The 20,470-nt window shown below is 44.6% G+C and overlaps 2 protein-coding genes across 3 annotated transcripts; both read left to right on the top strand.

Moving 5' to 3' along the window:
• Window positions 1-1,293: 1,293 nt before the first annotated feature.
• LOC116914229 (beta-defensin 15) lies at window positions 1,294-3,935 on the top strand. Its single transcript, XM_032918424.1, has 2 exons — window positions 1,294-1,378; window positions 3,745-3,935. Exons 1-2 carry the CDS (start codon window positions 1,294-1,296, stop codon window positions 3,933-3,935), a joined length of 276 nt encoding a protein of 91 aa, XP_032774315.1.
• A 13,343-nt stretch (window positions 3,936-17,278) lies between these two features.
• LOC116914773 (sperm-associated antigen 11-like) lies at window positions 17,279-19,408 on the top strand. Of its 2 annotated transcripts, none has more exons than XM_032919219.1 (3): window positions 17,279-17,339; window positions 17,859-18,005; window positions 19,088-19,408. In XM_032919219.1, exons 1-3 carry the CDS (start codon window positions 17,279-17,281, stop codon window positions 19,219-19,221), a joined length of 342 nt encoding a protein of 113 aa, XP_032775110.1. In that variant the 3' UTR covers window positions 19,222-19,408. The 2 variants fall into 2 exon arrangements, with proteins under 2 accessions (XP_032775110.1, XP_032775109.1); XM_032919218.1 differs by having other exon boundaries at window positions 17,856-18,005.
• Window positions 19,409-20,470: the final 1,062 nt, after the last annotated feature.

The following is a 20,470-nucleotide window of genomic DNA, read 5'->3' as shown; positions in this document are numbered from 1 at the left end:
CACAGAGATCCACCACTGAGTGATGTGTAGATTGTGAGAGACTGTGGAGCTCTCACCCCTCAGTGGGATATCTTTATTACACTCCTCCACTCAAAGCTCAGGTATCTGTGTGGAAAAGGAGCTGGAAAGAGTGTCACAGCTAGGAGTAGCAGTCAACCATAAGGGGACTCCTCCAGACACTACAAGGGTGGTGAACACCTGAACTCATAGAGCCTGGCAGTGTGTACAAGACCTGCACAATGTAAGCTAGACAAATAGCAAAGGGGAAGTGGGCACAGAGTTCACGCCTAGACAAGAAGCTATTTATTTGTAATCGATAGCTGCTGGGATAGGGAAATAAGTTTCTATCATTGGAGTAATATTGGGTTTATCAACCACCATTTGGGACAGGCCTTATGCTCAGGGTAGTTGACCAACCCAAATCAAACAACATGAACTTGGGTAGGTATTGGGGAGGACCTGGGAGGAATTATGGGAGGGGAAAGAATGTGACCAACATAAACTGTGTGAGGGGGTAGAGAGATGGTTCAGCGGTTAAAAGCACCAACTACTCTTCAAGAGGTCCTGAGTTCAATTCCCAGAAAACACATAGTAGTTTGAAACCACTGTAGTGGGATCCAATGCCCTCTTTGGGGATCTGAAGACAATTACAGTGTACTCCTATAAATAAAATAAACAGAACTTTAAAAAAATATAGTGTGTGAAATTCTGAAAAAAAAAACCAAATGAAAGCATAAGCAAAAATAAAACAAAACAAGCCTCCTAGATTAAGATGATTTAAGTAACACTTGAAATGGCTGCACGCAGCAAGTCCAGAATTTAAAACAAATGATGGGGTACACACTTAGGTCGGTTTCTGCTCCCAGTGTGCACAGCCCACAAAGGTTGACTCTGCAGTTCAGAGTCCACCTGACCCCAGGGCACCAGTTCTTCCCTGGAACAGGGGCTATTGTATACCTTCACGCCTATATCTGTTATCTGAAGCCACTAGGGAAGGAACACAGTCGGAATTAGCAATGCAAAGGACTGGACTCCAGATTCTTCTAGCACAAAACTTGCACCCAGGCCATCCTTCTCTCCACCTCTGCTCTTGGCTCATGCCTGTTTTCCTTCTTGGGAACTTTCCAGAACCAGAAAAAACAGCAACACCCTGTAGGTTGAGCAACACTCACTGAGGTGGGTGGGCTCCCTGTAGCAGGGCATGGGGTCACTTGTTCTGATGGGTTCACTGATCAAGGCCCTTTTTGCTCTGGAGAAGCGTATAAAGGTAGGTGGGTGTTGGTGCCCTTTACCATGGACACCGTGCTGACCCTCACAGCCCTTCAGGTCATGAAGACATTCTTATTTCTCTTTGCTGTTTTCTTCTTTCTTGACCCAGGTAAAGAAAATGGAAATCTTTACATGGAGGGTGATCTGTGGTGATGTCCCAGACACAGGGTCTGTCCTGCCAATGCCCAGGCGTGATCAACCCTAGGATTTAGGATGCCTTTTGTCTGTTGGACTTGAAAGAGAACAGTAATTACAGAAGGTAACTTCCCTATGACTTATCAATGAATCACGTATTGATACATTGCCTTTTCTATTAATGATGTTGTCACAGGTTTGGAGAAGTTAAAGGGCATCATCAGGAATGATGCATTTGATGCCTGGCTTTAAGCTTATTAGCAAAATAATGGACAAAGTTAAGGGAAGAATTAAAGTGAAGAAATCAACAGATTTTTAGAAAATATGTTTTAAGTGTAGAATAAAACAGACAACAAAGAGACAGAAAAGGAGATGGAAGAGGAAAGAGGTGGACTTCCATTCCCATATCCATCCTGGCACAGGCAAAGCACACACTGGAGGCAGCCATTTCCTAATTGCTTGTCTAACGATGGGTCTGTGTTGTAGAGTTGTGATGATGAACACATTTACTTCTCCAAAGCCAGTGCCTTGGAGGAAAATCCTGTTGTGCTTTTAATTTAGAGATATTCAGAGTCGTTTTTCTTTTTGGCTTGAAACATATACACATGTATGAAGTATATACCATATGTACATTGTATGCACATGGAGACTGGGACTTGGTTGGGTGTAGCTTCTTTTCAGGGACATACAGGTCAGTCAGCACTGGCACTCTGTGCTGCGCGGTGTGGCCTGTATGGGGCATCCTCTCCACATCAGAGCGCTCTGCTCTTTCTCACTCTTCTGGAAAGTTTCAAAAGATGCAGCTGCATCCTCTCCAAGATTAAGAGGCAAGACTGGACCTTAGCGAGTTCTGTGGAGTTGAAGAAAGGGGCTCATGGGAGTCCAAGTGAATCTAACTTATTCCAGGTACTAGTGCTGTTGCCAGCCCACATGGGCTAATTTCACATTAGTTGTGTGCAGCCCTGATCTGTGTTGTGGCAAATCTCTCTGAGTGGATGCTGCATCGGGATACAGAGATGTAGGCCTTCAGCAGATCAATGATACGGCATGCATTTGCTGGCATAAATGTGAACGTTCGAGGCTGAAGAGAGATATTAGGAATGCTCAGTAGGACTACATAGTTAACACAATGTAAGATTATCCAGTATAAAATTATCTGCTGTTCCAAATACACCACACACGCAGAGACTCCGTCTGGACTTGTTAGAAAGCGACAGGCAAAGATGTTCTTTTGGTCCAAAAGCTGCTGGTTTATCATTGTGAATTGGATATGCTAAAAAGTTCTCATGGCAGAGTAAGGTCTTGAACCTCTAGTCTGACACAGTCTTAGTATGTTAAGAGAGCAGAGAAAATATTGAACACTGTAGAGAAAGACAGGGTTTAAAGGGCTTTGAAACCATGGGGGTACTTATACTTGTGAATCAATATCCAGACAGTGGATAATGGCTGGAATTCGAGAGTAGCTACCCCCTGGGATTTAGGATGTGCAAACATTTGAGTTAGCAGACTTATGTATTCATGTCAGATGGAATCCATGTACTTTCCGTACCTCCATGGCATGTACTTCAAGTCATCGACTCTTGAGATTTTGATCCTGGTAATATGGATTGTGTGTCTTTGGCATGCAGTAGCAGTTTGCTCTCGTGAGGGCTAATGCAAGAACGGCAGTTTCCTGCAAAATGACAAATTAAAGGCACAGGGAGCTGGCCTCAACTACGCCCCCTTCCCTAAAGTGTCTGACTCTTACAGTGGAATTTCGGTGGAATGTGATGGAGAAGTCAGATATCTTTCTGTACTTTGGTATCCATGATGGCCCATTAGAAACCCATGGACAAAGATTTTCTTTGTCTTCAACCTTCCTGGGTTGTCACTGGGAATTGGATTTACTCCTGGCCTCTACTTTCTGTCTTCTCCATTAAGCTTTTGTCCATTGCATACAATTTCACTTTTAATATCAGTCTTGTGTCATCTCCACAGACTTAGATCTTGCTCTCTTCCTGAGTAGCAATTTTTGAAAGTGTGTAAGGGAAGTTCCGGGGTTTGAACATGTTCATGAGTTGAGTTGATAATCTTCTTTCTAATATATTTATACTTGTCTTATAAAGTCCTAATCAAAACTGCTCAGGTGTTAGCTAATTCTTAGTGCTCTTTCACCTTGTGTGACAAAAGATGGGGTTGTCCCACAGAAAATGTTTCTCTAAGCAATTCGTCTACCTGAGTCTAAAGTAACTAAGACACAGCTTTAAAGTGATTGTTGCTGATGGTAGACAACCATCACAGACAGTGATTAGCCACATTTGAAACAGAATTAATCTGGGCGGGGCTTCTTCTTTTGTGAAGCCAAGAATGCATTTTTCGATGAGAAGTGCAGCAGGATTAATGGGAGATGCGCAGAATCTTGTCTGAAGAACGAAGAACTCATTGCTCTCTGCCAGAAGAATCTGAAGTGTTGTGTGACAGTCCAGCCATGTGGGCGGGACAAGAGCGACAACTTGGGTGAAGACTCGGGCTACAACAGGACTCGGGGATGAGCTAGTTTTGTGTTTCTGCTGGAAGCAGATGCTGCAATGAAAATAAATGGCTGCTTTCTTCATCTTGTCAACTGCTTCTTTCAGAAGGCCAAGAGTAGCTATCTAAACTCGATGGTCACTCTGTACTCTTTCCCTATAGATTTGGGAGGCAAGCATCCCAAAGTTCCAAGGTATTTATTTCTCCTAAAACAAGGGTACTAGGATAGCTTAGTTTTGACCAACTTGCTTCCACCAAAGGGAAGAAGAAAGGAATTTGATAATGGAGAAATGAGCATTAGACAGCTCGCTCGTACTCATAAAAATGCATCTTAAAAAGAAAAGCAGTCTTCAGGCAAGATGCTCCCACTGACACAGCAGCATGGTTGTTTGGAAAGGAACTGCCCTCTGATTGGATTCCAGGCCCATGCCATGGGAAGCAATAAAAACATAGCAATGGAAACCTAGGTACAAGCCTAAGACTAAGGAAAGTTGTCAAACCCAGGGAGAAACTTTCTCCCTAGGCCATGCTAAATGGATGTGCTACCAAACTGCATCTAACTATTTATGCTCATGTGGTACCTCAGTGCTGTTCTCAACCTTGGTCAGAGAATCATTTGTGTACAGTGGTTAGTGCCTACTACAGAGCCTCATGAGTGGTCAAATTGCTGAGAGTAATTGACTTATCCGTAAGCAGGAACCTCAGTACTACTCACTGTCAGCCTCAGGAAAAGTCACAGAAAAGGAAAGGATGTAAGAGATGGAGGATGGGCAGGTTTGAGAAGTGCCGTCTTCTCTCCAAGACATAGCAATAACATTACGAATACACAGCTATGGCTACCTACACACATGTCCACAAACAGTAGGACATGAAAACAGAAAGGAGACCTTTTGGAAGAAGTGTGCAAGAGTGGGAGGCAATGAGGGGGACAATACATTACACTCACATGTGTGTACACTGTCAAATTCTTGTGTTAGAGAGAAACCCAGGTGATACAACAGCCGAGAAGCATGTAGAAACAGAGAGGATACACAGAGACAGGGAGCACCAGCCCCCTTCTCCAACCAGTCCACATGTGGTGTGGAGGGGATGAAACCACAAGGCTTGGGCATTGGTTCACTCTGGGTAAACAGACTGAGGACCTCTGAGGTGAGCCCAGCCTGCAAAGCTCTCTGGGGCCAGCAGTGGTCCAGGTGTGGGAAGATATGAAGCTTCCGCCTCAGTGCACACTGGCCCAGCACTCAGCCCACACTGGATGGTTCTGGCATAGCAAACAGCCCACACTGGCTCCGCTTGCAGCCCACACGCAGTCTTATGTAGAACAGTGGGGAAGACTAGAGTCAGATAACCTCTACCCCAGTAGACGAGCCAGAGAATTAGAGGACACCAGGGATCCAGGCAAGGCTGAAGATTCCTTATATTTACATAACAGAAAAGTCATGACGGCAACTCACTGGCACTTTAGGAGATACTACCATGGAATCTGTACCCAGGCAGGAATGAGAAAAACAATCACAAGAACTCAGAAAAAAAAACAAAAACAAAAAAACAAAACAGCTCTCATGAAAGAACGGATTAAGATTTGAGACAGGAAAGAATCAGACAGGATGATAATAACCCAGCAGATGTCTAATATGGATAACTTAGTAAAACTGTATCAAATGTAAGTAACTCTGTGTGTAAGCAGGGCTGGCTCCCAGGTTAAAAGACTGACTGGATTAGAAAGAAATATGAGACAGTTTGCTATCTAAAGGGCAAATTTTACAGAGAAGATTTGACAGAAAATTAGAAGGCCTAAGGAAACTCGCTATACATTAATAATGGGAGCAATCTAGTTATACGGACACAATCTTGAAGATGTATAATGACTGTACATAAATGCATGGACCTTTAATTCACCCACTGTCATAAGATGAGCACTGTGAGTTTAAAGGACAGACAGGTCCCACACAGTACCAGTGGGTGATTTCGACGCTGAACTTTCACCAACAGACGAACCATCCAGGCAAGAAAATTAAAATAGAAACCGCTAGGTTAAATCGTGCCGTGGATCAAGTCGCGTACAGACTGTCCCATCCGGCAACTTCAGAACAAACTCCTCTCAGCAGCCCAACTTTGTCAAAGCCCAAACTTTGTCAAAAGGGATTCTGTTTAGAACATGAAACAATTTGCCACAAACGCAAAATCTCAGAACAATATCCCGTGCCTTATCAACTGAAATACAACTAAAAAGAAATAGCAAGAAATCTACAGAAACTTAGATTAGCAAGGCACACAGCACACACACACACACACACACACACACACACACACACACACACACACACACACACACACACTAAAACACTGGCATTTTATTGAACATAGTCTTAAAAAACAACACCTTTCCTCTAACCCAACAGTCCCTTCCACAATGGCAGGGGATAAAACACAGTACCCCTGCCTGCTAAAGCATGAACCAGTGTACTGTGTTTCCAGGGCTTGTTCCCTTCCACAGCCCAGCAGATTCCATTACCTACATGATTTCAAGACCGTTCATTGTGGTGCTTCCTAACGACTCCCACGTGTCTACTGTGAAAAGCACACCAGGCAGCTCCCACCTGACACACATCTGCTGAAGGAAATTCGCTGACACATGGACAGCTCCCAGTTGGCACCCAAGCACAGTTTGGAAGCCCACAGTTTGTGGGCACATCTGCTGATGTGTGCCCACCTTTCTCTGGGGTCTCTCTTCTGCAATCCCAAGGCCTTCTTGACCTGGTCCCATCTCCCCAACCTATTCATAAGTATGAACTTGTAGCATGGATTTAAGCCAAAGGTCAGTGTTGTTCTCTCTCCCTCTTATTCTCTGTCGTACCTTAAAGGTAGCTTAGAGATCAGTTCCATTTCCTGTCTGGTTCTTACTCTTTGCAGTCTCCAACCAGGTGATTTGGTGATCTGCCCTGTTACTGCATAAGGGGAGTGGTTATAAACAGTTGTTCCGAGGACGTGCACACGCTCCCTCCAGCTAAGGTGCGTGACCAAAGTGCTGCTGTCTGCTCTGTGATCCGGGGTGAGGAGAGTTTGTTCAAGGATGTCGACTTTCAAGGCCAGGCATTTATACTTTCTCTGAAATACTCCATTAATTTTTCTAAAGGTAAAATTATCACGAATGATGCCCGAGGGCAAACACAGGCATCAAAGTGTTTTTCACCTTTCCTGTGGACAGGGGTGGGAGTCAAATCCCAGGGCCTCTGTTCTCAGGAAAGGCAAAGACTATTTCAAAGAGTCCTCACTTGTGATCACTCTTGGTCCCCACACCATGGTCACCTGGGTCAAGCCCAAGCCTAGGCTTAGTGTCAGCAATTGGTATTCTTACTCTGTTCCTAAAATGCACTGACAACTGCTGCTGGCATTCATGACCTTCACTCGCTACACCTCTGTTCTTTGACATGATGCATTGTTTACTTCTTTATTTTTGATTCAGAGAATGGTTTCTACAGAATGGTGGTGTTAACCCCATTTACCTGCCCACTCTCCTCTACAAGCTCCTCCTCAGTAACGTGGTGTGGAGCCATTAGATGTCAGTTGAGGGAAGAAGAATGGAAAGTTCCTTTCCTGAGTCACAGAATATTGGATTGCAAATGCATCTCAGGGATCATCAGCGTCTTAGGGATCGTTAATGTCTTAGGGATCATCTGGTCTGGCTTTTGTTTTAGGTGAAGAAATGTTTGAGTGGTAGGGGGTTTCCATGCATAACACTCCCTACCCTACACTCTTAGGTCATAACTCTAAAGTCCTCTTGTAAATATTCCTTTACCCTGTGTCCTGGTGTTTGCTCCCACCTGAAGATACACTGCTCATAAATCCTTCTCTCCACCACGCTGGGGGAGACTCTTCTGCTTCTCTTTTCTCTACCAACCCCAGCACTGTTGGTCTCTGCTGTTCTCAGCTATGTCTCTTACTTCCTCCAGATAAGAAGGGACTCTGGGCTGCAAATACACACAGCTGAAGGTGATGGAATTTGTGGGACACCTGAAGAAAACACATCCTGAGAGGATAAGCAAGCCACTTCAACATCAGCATACCTCATTGTCGTCACTGAATAACTTACGGAACACTGGGGTCCATAGTCCACCTTTCTACCTCCTGTACTGAACCTTAGATTTAGGGAGAAAGCAAAAGGAACCAAACAAGGCAGGGGTCAGGGGTGCTGGACGTCGTCTGCAGGCTCAAGAAACCCTTCTAGGTGTTGCTCTTGGTTCTTCTCCACCACTGGCAACCTCTAGGACCTTGTTTAGGTGTTAATTGTTCTCAGGCCTTTGGGAGATGAGACTCATTATCTGTTCTGCACTGAAGAGTACATCAGGTGTAGTTGACCTGTGGAAATGAGGTGCTCTTTGCCATCTGCCTCCTTCTGAGCAGTTTTTCTCTCTACCCTAAGTTTGACCCTCTCTGTTCCTTCATGTCAAAATACAGAGAAACACCTTGTGTTGATTGGAAAAAAGAACTATTTGTTGATAACAAAAATGGTAGGCCCTGGTTGGACCCACTGAGGAGATCCTGACGTTAGAGTCAGATGCTAGCAATCTCTGCCTCCTGTGCTACTGTGTGGACCTGGAAGCATTGCTAATTCCTGCTGTAGAAAAGCTGCCCGGATGCTCTCTAGTACACCGAACGGAATGACTCTCTTGGAGTCAGTGGTTTGAATCCATTCAGGCCTTTTGACACTTGGTTCCCAGTTGGAGTTGTTTAAAGAGCTCTGGGGAGAGCCTCCTTGCTGGAGGCAGTACACGTGGAAGCTGGCTTTGAGAGGTCATAGCCTGGCCTTTCTTCTAGCTTTCTCCTTCTGTTTGTGTTTGGGGCCAAGGAATGATCTCTTGGCTTCCTGCCTGCTTCCTTGCCTTCCCCTTGATGCTCTACTCCCTGCTGTCTATCGTGGACTGACCCCTCTGCAATAGTAAACAAGGAGAGCTTTCCTCCTCAAGTTCCCTGTGTCATGGTGCTGTGTCCCAGCAACAGAAACATCAATACAGAGTTATTCAACAAACCCAGCTGAGCCAAGAACAAACCAGCAATGCCAACCCCATAGGTCTTTCCTCCCTGCTCACCCAGCGGGGTTCTCAGGCTCTGAGGAAGAAGAGTGTGTCAAGGGCCATGCAGAAGGAACAACAAACAGCCTTAGAAACTCGTGGAATGCAGACCACTGGTTAGCACAACAAGATGGAGGAGAGGCAGTGCCTGAGGACTAGGAGTCCTGAGGCCTTCATGCTGTTGTAATGTTTTGTTCTGTTTGTGGTCTTCATAACCCTCTTGATCTAAGAATGGTGTGAAAACTCTACATGGCTTCCCCGGCACTCATAGTAATTATCCATGACCACCACCACTTAAAAATATTTGGAAAAAAATGTTAGTGAAGCTAGGTGAAGATGTTTTAGTTAATGGGCTTGATGTGGAAAATCTTAGGGAGCGATATGAAGTTCAGAAAGGCACATTCTTATTAGTTACTTTTTGAGGTCAAGGGACAAGAACCACAGCAGCTTGACCGGCACTAACTGCCACGCCCCTTTCGCTAACGCTGGGCTGTTCGTCAAGTGATGGTTGATTTCTCATTCCCTCTTCTGCACTCAGCTTCCTGATATGGTTTAGTAAAATTTGCTGATGCATAGATGTTTATTCCGAGGATTTAAAGTAAAAAGGACTGGATTTTTTAAATATAAAAGTTTAGAATTGAGATTCTTTTAAGTTTTATAGGATTGCTTCTAAAGATAGATAATAAAATAATGGACACTTTCTTTGTAGTTGCAAATTGCAGCCTGCAAGTGAGAGGAACTGGCTGAGAAAATTACTTTGCTTGCCCATACTTTGTTAATCTATAACAAGTTATTAGTTACGAATATGGATTCTTGCAAATAATTTGATTTCTTTACCTGTACTATATAATGTTTTTTTATGTAAAGGTATTAGGGAAACACTGTTTTTTGATAACCATTCACTAAAATAATGGAATGTAGTCACACTATAATTTTTATACTGCTTAAAAAATTTTGCTGGGATATATAAACTGTGGGAGAAAAAACTAACGTTGTTGGAGTCTGCTTGTTGGAGTTTGCTCCATTTGCCTAATATGTATATATGTATATGTGTATATGTGTATATGTGCATACGCGCATATGTGTATATGTGTATGTGTATATGTGTATATGTATATATGTATATGTATATATGCACATATGATATGTGTATGTATATATGTATGTATATGTATATATATGTATATGTGTACATGTGTATATGTGCATACGTGCATATGTGTATATGTGTATATGTATATATGCACTATTATATGTGTATGTATATATGTATGTATATGTATATATATGTATATGTGTATATATGTATATATGTATATATGTATATATGATGTATGCACATATGTAAGGTTGGTTGGAGCTTTGCTTCATCCACCCAATGTGTGAATGTGTGTTTATGTATGTATGTATGTATGTATGTATGAATGTATGCATTTTTGTGTATTTATTGCCACTTGTCTTGCTTCATCAGTTCACTGTGTTTGTGTGTGTGTTTGTGCGTGTGTGTGTGTGTGTGTGTGTGTGTGTGTGTGTGTGTGTGTATGAGTCTTTCCTCTCTTTTGACTTTTTTCCTTGCCAGTTCCCAAAAGTTCAAAGAGTTCAGTGTCTCCTCTCTGGTTTCGGTGAGTACCAACCAGCCCCAGGGGATCTAGGTTATTTTTACTCTCAGAGAAAAGACTGAGTGATCAGTTGCCCACTGTAAGGACCCCAGCCAAACCAGGGAGGATTTCAGTGGCTCCAGTCAGTCGCCAACTCTACATCCTGTCTCAGTTTACCCTGGATGTCAAAGCCAGTCTTTGACCAGAGTGCCGGGTAACACTGGGAACCTGTGAGTGTGGCGTGCTAAGAAAATGTGGCCCTCGAAACCCCTCAGGGCTTAGCTCACTGTACAGGTGTTCACCCTGGTGCATGGGGTCAGACCTGGTGAACTGGGTTGGCCCTAGCAAGGGTTTATAGCTTTGGATTTGTTTACCGTTCATGTTCCATATCCTACATATGCAGTGCATTGTTAGCTTACGAACCACTATGAGGTTTTGGCTTAACTGGTGCTGAACACCTGAAAGTCGCTCACCTCCCTTCTCTGAACACCATTCTCACTGTCGAGTAGATAATGTAGATAGCCCAGTGTTCTAAAGCTAATGTTCCTTGTGTAGTCTGTTCTGTGTCCACCATCATTTGAACCTTCTTTTTCCCCTCTTTGAGGCCACAGAACTTCTTGGTCAGTGTCATCTCCAACTGCACTGCTTTGCACTGGGTCCTGTGCATAATATATATTATATCTTTCAATTTATTACTTTTATGGGATTCCTGATCTGTGAGTGAGTGAGTCTTTGATTCTTTCTATTACTATAATTATTATAATAATTTTTATTAACCACTCTCCTGGTTTCTTGTTCATAACCCCCCTTTCCCATTCATCCTCCTTCTGCTTCTATGAAGGTTCCCCCCCAACCCTTCCCACCTCCCCGCCCTGACATTCCCCTACACTGAGGCATCAAGTTCTTGCTCCTTTTCTTGATGTTATTTTTCTGATGGCTTAGATTGTCCAACTTTGATATGATAGATTTTGTTTTATTTTATTATATTTTATTTTGCTAAAAATTTAAGTCATTCTCTAAAAGGGCAGACTGACCCCAATGATTACATTATACAAGAAGAAGGAGGAAGAGAAAGAGAAAGAGAGGAGGAGGAAGAGGAGGGGAGCAGGAAGAGGAGGAGAGGAAGAAGAAGAGGAGGAAGCAAATTGAGCCTGTATGCTTTCCAGATTGAAATTTATGTATGGTGGGGAGTTGGGGGGTGGGAGCGAGGAAATGGTGAGAAAGAAAAACTTGAAGATTGGCAGGGAATGTGGGTGATCAGATTCTTTCCCCAGACTTTCACTGGGAAATGCCAGCGTGCAGAAGGCAAGGTTTCCAGCACGGGCTTTCTTGCTTCTGGGACAGACGTAATGTGTCTGTGCACACAGGCTCATGTGCTCATGTGTTTGGACATTTGTTTTCTACCTGGTGGCAGATGTTTTAGGAGGCAGAGCTGTGCTGGAGGAAGTGGTCACCGAGGGAGGGCCCTTAGATTTGTCCTCCGCTCCTTCTCCTTTGAGATGCTAGAAGGCCCAGCAGCAAGCCTCCTCCGCCATCATCTTCCTGGGACAGGACAGCTCATATGTGAGCCATGATAATAAACCTCTCCTCCCTCAAGTGCCTTTGCCAGTTATTGGGTTAAAGCACAGAAATGTCACAAATACTCCTCCCATTGTTGCATCCTGGAAAACAGGAATGTGAGGATTAGCCTAGCTTGGGCTCAGGGGTTTATCCTGGGTGAGTCTCAGATGAGGGAAGCCGGTGTTCACATAGGGTTTGTTTTTCTTAAGATGTCTGCCAGGCATTTCTTTTCAAAGGTTTATTTTTATTAATTTAATATATATGAGTGCTCTATCTGCATGTACATCTGCATGTCGTAAGAGGGCATCAGACCTCATCACAGATGGTTGTGAGCCACCATGTGCTTGAACTCAGCACCTCCGGAAGAGCAGGCAGTGCTCTTAACCTCTGAGCCATCTCTCCAGCCCCCACATAGGATTTTTTTTTAAACCTTTCAGCTTTGTTTGTAGGGTTCTAACATAGCCACAAGGTGTCATGGGTTTTATTTGCATGGCATATTTCTCTAGGATAAAACAAGGGAGGCTCTGGTTTTCCCAACACGCTAAAACCAAAGACACAGAGAGCCAGAAACTGAGGTGCTGGGCGGGAGCGGAGCTGCTTCATGAGCAGGCTTAAGGGAAAGCATCCACTGTTGAGAGTGGCAAAGGTCAGCACAGTTTTCTGCTGCAAGAGATTCCTTCAAAGGAACCAAGCCCACAAGGGGAACGGCACCATTCCCACGACAACTATGACCTTGCTGTTGTGGCTCCCTAATCAATGCTCCTTAAAAATCAGCAGACATGGGGTGATATTGGGGAGAAGCCTGCTCTTTTCTGAAGGCAGTGGGTCTTGGTGAGAGGGAATATTCAGGGATGGGGCAGGGGAGGAGAGAAGGGAGGGAGGTTGCAGCTGGGATGTAGAGTATGAAGAAGAATAAAAAATAAATTTAAAAAAAGCGTACAAGTTGTATATATTTTTGTCAACGCAGGGCACTATTTTGAGTCAGGTATATAATGTATTGTGTGCGAGTTAGGGTGCTTAGTTCTTCTTTCCCTTTCAACATTAACTTTCTGAGAGATTGGGAATCTGAGAACATTCCTCTTCTAGCTCTTCGTAAAACACACAGTTGAGCTTTGTAAACCTCAGTCACACCGCTGTACTGTCAAGCAGCAGAACTCATTCCAGGCATCTGGCTAGTGTTTGGGTTCTGTTATCCTGGTGGCCTCTGTCGCCTCCTCTTCCCAGCCTGCCTTAGCTTTGTCTGTCTCTGACCTTGAATCCTGCACCTTTCTCAATGATTCCCCTCTTCCCTTTAACCTTGCCTTGTCCCTGAGCTCTCTTGTGTGTCCAAGTAGCTGGCTCCAGTCTTCAGTGTGTGGTTCACACTCATGAACACGCCACTTCCCCATTGCTCTCTGTCTGCTCTTTGTAAACCAATGGCTGAGGCAGGTCCTTCATGTACATAGAATCCTGCTTAAATTTTTAAAAGATTTATTTATTTTATGTATGTGTGTGCACTGTCACTGTCTTCAGACACACCAGAGGAGGGCACCGGATCCTGTTACAGATGGTTGTGAGCCACTATGTGGTTGCTGGGAATTGAACTCAGGACAGCAGTCAGTGCTCTTAACCACCGAACCATCTCTCCAGCCCCCCTGCTTGTTTTTTTTTTAAATTTAAATTTATTTATTTTTACTTATTCACTTTACATCCCACTCACTGCCCCCTTCCAGTCTCTCTTTCCCACAATCCTTCCCTTCCTTCTCTTCTGAGTTGGTGGGGCCCCCTGAGCATCCGCTGACCCTAGCAGTTCAAGTATCTTCGAGGCTAGGTGCTTCCTTTCCCACTGAGGCCAGACAAGACAGCCCAGCTAGAACAACCTATCCCACAGACAGGCAACAGCTTTTGGGATAGCCCCGTTCCAGTTGTTCAGGACCCACATGAAGGCCAAGCTGCACACCTGCTGCATATGTGCTGGAGACCTAGGTCTGGCTCATGTATGTGTTTTGGTTGGTGGCTCAGACTCTGGGAGTCCAAGAGTCCAGTTTACTTGACTGTTGGCCTTCCTGTGGAGTTCCTGTCCCCTTCAGGGCCCACAATCCTTTCTTCTCGTCTTCCATAAGAGTCCCCAAGCTCCATCCACTGTTTGGCTGTGGGTGTCTGCATCTGTCTGAGTCAGATGCCGGGTGGAGCCCCTCAGAGGACAACATGCTCCTGTCTATATGACTAGGGGGTCTGATGGAGGTGGAGGAGAGGCGACCGGAGGGTTGACATGCCCTGGGAGAGGAGGCTGCTCAGGGCAGCTTCTCCTGCTTGTACTATAATGGGAGACAGAAATTGAGTGGACTGGATGGAGGGGAGGTGGGGAGAAACTGGGAGGAGTAGAAAGAGGGAAATGATAGTCAGGATACAGTACACGAGGAAGAAAACTATCTTCAATAAATGGGGGAAAAGAAAAGAAAAGAAGAAACAGTGTGTGAGAAATTGAACTCAGTTTCCAGGTCTAAAATTCTGTGAAAATTTCATTAGAATTGGCAGCTTCAATAGGCTTGTTAAGATCTACAAGGATGCGAGGTTTTTAGTCCTTCTAAGGAGTTTTTAATTCCTTAGAATTCTTATAAGACGTTTTATTCTGTCCCTTTGTGTGTTATTTGAGCAGGGTCATAGGAAGGCTAACATCATTTCAGATCAAACTGATATTGGAAAAACTGGTACATTCTGTGACTCCTTGCATGCTTGAAAAATGAAGATCTCTAACCCCCATTTCCACTGTGTGACCACAAGCACAGCACGTCGACTTTTGTCTCGTTCTGCGATCCATCCCATTTACTGCCGTCCTAAGGATTCCCTGTTGACTTCCCTTTCCAAAGAGGCTTCTACTGTCTGTTCTGTCTTCCCCCGTGTGAAGTTCTTTCTTTCGGGGGTGTTCTACATGCTCCTCACAGCCCTAATGGACACCGTCCTATGTCCTCCCCACAGCGTCCATGGTTCTGTTAGCAAATTGAAAATTTAAATCTCAAAACAAGGAAACGCAGCTGTCAAGGCTCACCGCACTCATCCCTGAGTCTCCTCTGGGCACCTCTTAAAGGTCGAACTTGATTCACAAAAGCTGCTGAGACCAAACTGGCTACTCTAGATTTTTCCCTGCCCACATTTCCATTTCCAGGATTGATTGAGATGCCACCCAGGAGGTAATAAAGAGATGACGATATTGAAGATCTTCTCATGTGCATAGCTACACATTGTAATCAACACAAGGATATGCAACATGTAATATCTGCTTTAGCCCTGAAGTCTCGTGTTTTTACTTCCCACCATCTAATGGATTCAGGGGACGAGATGTCATGGACAAAGCAGCACTGTAGTGTTGAGTACATCCAGGCCTCGTTTACTGTGTAACACTGCTGTGTGCGCCCCTGTTCCCAGGGCCAGTCTCCTGCATGCTCTTTTTGCTTCCCCCAATCCCCATGATTGCTGCTCTGTTCTCAACCCACTCATGGTTTTCTCCACACTGAGATGAGTATTTTCAATTACACAAATAGCCTAAGATGTTTTCTATGTTCAAACAAAATGTATGTGCAAATGAGACACATTCTCACAGTGTTACCATAGCGACTCTTCCTGGGATCTGCTGATGTTCCTTGGAGGTCCTTCATGTAAATCTAGTTTAAGTCTTTTCCCTCTATCAGTGCCATCAATAATCTTTGGGCAGCATCGTTGCTGCGTTCGGCCATTTTGAACACTGACCACTTTTCAATTTACATTTGCTTTGCATTACCTGCTCGCTAGTCCATAATTGTAAGTGACTGCTCTTTAAACAAGTTTTGTGTCACCGTAGATTAAACTGGACTCTGCTCCAGTATCCACCGAAGCCTGAACCAGGGTAGTTGACTCATTTTCCAATAGATTATGAAGTTTATACGGAACCTCAGTCTTTCTGGGTCACCCTCCCACTCCCAGAGCAAGTCCTAAAGCAGAACAGAAGGACCCTTCAGAACCATGGGGACCCCTGGGGCAGTCTCCCCAGGGGACGCTCTGCTGGGACTCTCTTGGTCACACCCTCCAGGTGAATGCTTTGGAGGCTGGGGCTACCTCAGGCAGTTTTCATAGGATGGTGTACAAGTGTCTACTCCAATGTTGTATTGTTCTTCTCTTGCTTATTTTCCTTTTATTGCTGGTTGCTGTGTATGTAATAACCTCAGACATTCAAGTCTGAGAGTGCTGGTATCATGGATTATTCCCTGAGCAAAATACATAAGGTATTTCATGATTAAATAGCTCTTGAACCAAGGCCTATGTGTCTTGGTTTGGTCTGAACTATACTCTGGGATGTGCATGCTTGACAGAAGGCAGTGAGACAAAACACCCACCTGGGGAGAAGATGAAGGAGAACCGGAAAAGGGCTTGTGTGTGGTTACCACTACAAGGGAAAACCTGGCCTCAACTCTAGGACGTTTTCCTGCAGAATTGAATTGGATGTACCGGCATCACCAGGAGGGGCCAGCAGGTCAGAGGAAGGAAAGGAAAAATGAAGATAACTCAGATAACTTAAAATGAAAAGAAAGAGGGTCAAAGGAGATGAAGGAGAAAGGGAAGGAGGGAGAGGGAGGGAGGGAGGGAGGGAGGGAGGGAGGGGGAGGGGGGGTGAGCAAACACAGAGACTGGAGAAGAAGGAGCAGTGAGGAATATTTTAAATCTACCTGACTCCATGGAGCCCTGCCTAGCTGGTGTGTCGCATGCTCTCATGTACGACAGTGTTCCACTGAGACAAACGTGTTCTGCAGACAGCACAGAGTCAGCATTGCAGCCTTCCGTGCAAGCTACTGAAAAGTAACCATGGAAGCTGCTGCTGTGCCGGTAACATTTACTTTTGCCTCTCCACGCCTTCCATCTTGATTTACCTTCATGGATTCTCTTGTTCGTCAAGGCCACCCAAAGTCTTCAGGCATGTCCTTGACTTCCTGAAAAAACCAAACCCACGTAACTCAAGCTTGTTCTGGGAACAGTGGGGGAAGAAAGGCATCTTCTAGTGACCTTTGTGGCTGTGCACTCTGTCTGGAGGCTCCCAGCCCACACTCCCAGCTCAGCTATAAGAGAGCCTGCAGCAGCTGCCCACCCACCCGGGGCCCTTCAGTGCCTGCAGTCCCCTCCACAGCCATGAAACTGAGACTCCTTCCTTCCTTTGTCAGCCTCCTCCTTGCAGCCCTGCTCTTTCCAGGTAAAGCAGAAACACGGCTTCGTTCCTGGACCCAGGCTCTTTCAGCAGTTGTCACTTTAGGTATGGAAGTCTAGGGCAGCCACAGACATCAGTGTGCCCTGCAGTTTAGAGCACACTTCCCTAATGGGGCTTTTGGGGAGAAGTCAGTGAGATGGGTTCTCAGATGGGTTCGTGGCATTAGTTTTCCAAGAGGAAGGATTCCTCCTCATTCTTCTATGCTATACAGAGGACACTGAGGCTTAGATTTAGGGATCCTGGCAATGCCTCTGTGATGTCCATGATGGAGGCTGGGTTTGTTGTTGAGATGCCCATTGGTCCTGGCGTGTTTCCTCGCATGCACTCTTTCCATTTCCATATAAGCACACGTGCATGCATATGGATGAATACATACATAAAGAGTTTGTGTGAATCCCTTGCAGTTCATTCCAGTCTCTTGTCAACCCCCACTCACTGTTGAAACCCACCCCATCCTCTTGAGTTGCTGAATAGAGAGTTTCTAAATATCCTTCATTTCAGCAGGGTTGTCCAGTGCCTCGTCCATTAACCACTTAGTCACCGAACCCCCCAGTTTACCCCAGGATGAATTTCCTGCCCAAGGAGGAAATGGGTCTGGGTTGTTGCATCACAGAGTGAAACGCTTCCCTCCGCGCACCCCCCCTTACCACGGTAAGTCAAGCATCCAAGGTCAAAGTAAGTTCATCCACTTGGGAAATATGGAGTCCACGTGACGGGAGGTGACAGTGTGGATGGGATGAGGTGAGCGTCACTGTTTGTGGAGACACAGCGTAGATGATTCAGTCTCCCTAGATGCCAGGAATGTCAGGAGGTCCTGCAGCCTCTGCTGAAAGTGGATCCTTAAGGGGCTCAAAGTCATAGGAACCTTGAGGGGCCAAGAGGTGAGTTGTCTCAGTTCACTATGGTAATGTCCTGCTTGATGAAGCAGTGACCAGAGGAGACGATTCTCCTTGTACCCAGTTCCTTTTTCCCTCAGCCTTGGAGGTCATTTTCTCAATTGGAATTTGTGGAATACTTGATAAGTTCTGGCAGGTTTCATGGGAAGCAGGCAGAGGACAGGCTGAGCTGTTTGCCACCTCCTGTGGGGACAGATACAAGGGAGTGGCAAAGCACCACGAGCCCAAACATTCTTCTGAACTCTTCTGGTCACATCCAGGCTTCCTGTCTGTTCCCACGCCCTACCCCAGAGTCAGTTCCAAATCCACAGAGCCTGGAGGAGTTGGTAGTTTCCAAAATGCCCTTAATCTCAAAGTCATTTCTGAGTCAGACACAAGTGTCAGCAGACATGGAAAATTCTCGTCAGCTGGCAAATTCTTGATGATATTCATTAGATACAGTCCCACCACCTCTAACTGCTTCCTTACCCTATATATCATAATCTCTGCCTCCTTGGAATTCACCTCCTCTGTCAAAGGACTTAGTTCACTAAGGGAAGAGAAAAAGGAAATGCAGTTGTCACACCACAAATATAGGCAATCGGGGGCATATGTTCTTTCTGACAGTGTGCTGTGAGGCAATATTACAACATCATTTCATTAATATAGGAACTTGTGAGACTTTGAAGGAGCAGAGTGCTATCTGGACTTGTGTTCATGAATTGGAATTTGAAATTATGAACACTACAAGCTCTTTCATATTGTTATCCCCTGCATCATAGCCTTACTTTAGAAATAACCTGTGACTAATTCTTGGCATAATTTAAATGATATTAATTTGGACATTCCTTTTTACAGAGCCTGGACCAAATTACCAAATTGTCAACTGCAAGAAAAATGAGGGATTCTGTCAAAAGTACTGTAATTTTATGGAAACACAAGTGGGCTACTGTTCAAAAAAGAAAGAAGCCTGCTGCTTACATCCCTTCTGACGGTGCTGATCACTGAAGTTGAAGTGACCTGCACACCTGTAAGGTCTCCTGGACTCCGGCGATGTTCTAGGTGTGGGTGTACTAGAGAGGAACCTAAAGAGAGAAAGACATCTCTGTCCATGTCCAGCAACATAAGCATTTTATTATGACAAAACTAAACAACCAAGGCTGTCTACACACTACCTTACAAAAGGCTTGCTACCTTCAGATACATCTCCAGTGTCACACAATTCATGGTGGAAGATGTGACAATAGTAAATCTTCATAGGAAAGCATTCAATCAATGTGTTCATTCATTTAAGGCCTAATTTTAATTACTTCTCTTTGTCATGGATACCAAGAAAATGTGAAAAAGCAACATGGGTAAGATACACATGGAAATAAATATCTGAATGGACAGAAAAAGTGAACTGGTATCTTTTCTTTAATGTGGGTGTATCTTAGACAGTAGTTGTGGAGTATTAAGAAGTAACTCCTTGGGAAAGCTGAGAAGGGTATGTTGGATGATCAGAAGTTTGTTAAGTTGAGAGAGGGGGCAAAAATTTCCAAGCATAGAGTACAGTTGGTACAAAGGTAAAGGGGCATAGAAGCATAATTAGGCCATTAAATGGGAAGAGTTCAATTAGATCTGCAAAGGAGGTCACATCGCAGAAGCAGGTGTTCTCCATGTGGAATGGGTACAATGCCACTGAGGCCAACAGAGCACAAAACTAATCAAGAGGGAGTTATATCAGGTGCTCTAGGATGACAACAGCCTGTCTGTGCTGATTCTAACAAAAGATTTTAGAATGTACTAGAGGTGAGAAGCAAAAGAATCAGGAGGAGATGATTGCCCCCTTTGAAGATGAAGAAAATCAATTACAACTGAGGTTGAGAAAACAGTTGTGAGGAAGTCACCAATCAGGGGATATAAGGAAATGGCGTACAGCTGTCTGGTGACCATGGAGAAGGAGGGATCACAGGGTAGAGATGAGTTATGTTAACAGAAGCTACCCACACAGTACAAGAGAGGGCACAGAGATCGTGTGTACCTGTTGAACTCTAAGGCTTTACATCGAGGAGATGAGGAGTGTATGTGAATCCAGAGAGAAGATGAAATGAGATCCTAAGTCGTAGTCATTTGTTGGTAGGCGCTAAAGCCTGTAGTTAGAGATGGGTTTTTGGGAAATAGAAATCAATGATTCAGAGATGGCTTTCAGGGTGTTGTAGGGAGTTACTAAGTGAAGTACCAGAAATAACACAATTCCAA

Source organism: Rattus rattus, chromosome 13 (genome assembly GCF_011064425.1).
Source record: "Rattus rattus isolate New Zealand chromosome 13, Rrattus_CSIRO_v1, whole genome shotgun sequence".
NCBI lineage: Eukaryota > Metazoa > Chordata > Mammalia > Rodentia > Muridae > Rattus > Rattus rattus.
This window is presented reverse-complemented; position numbering and strand designations above follow the sequence as displayed.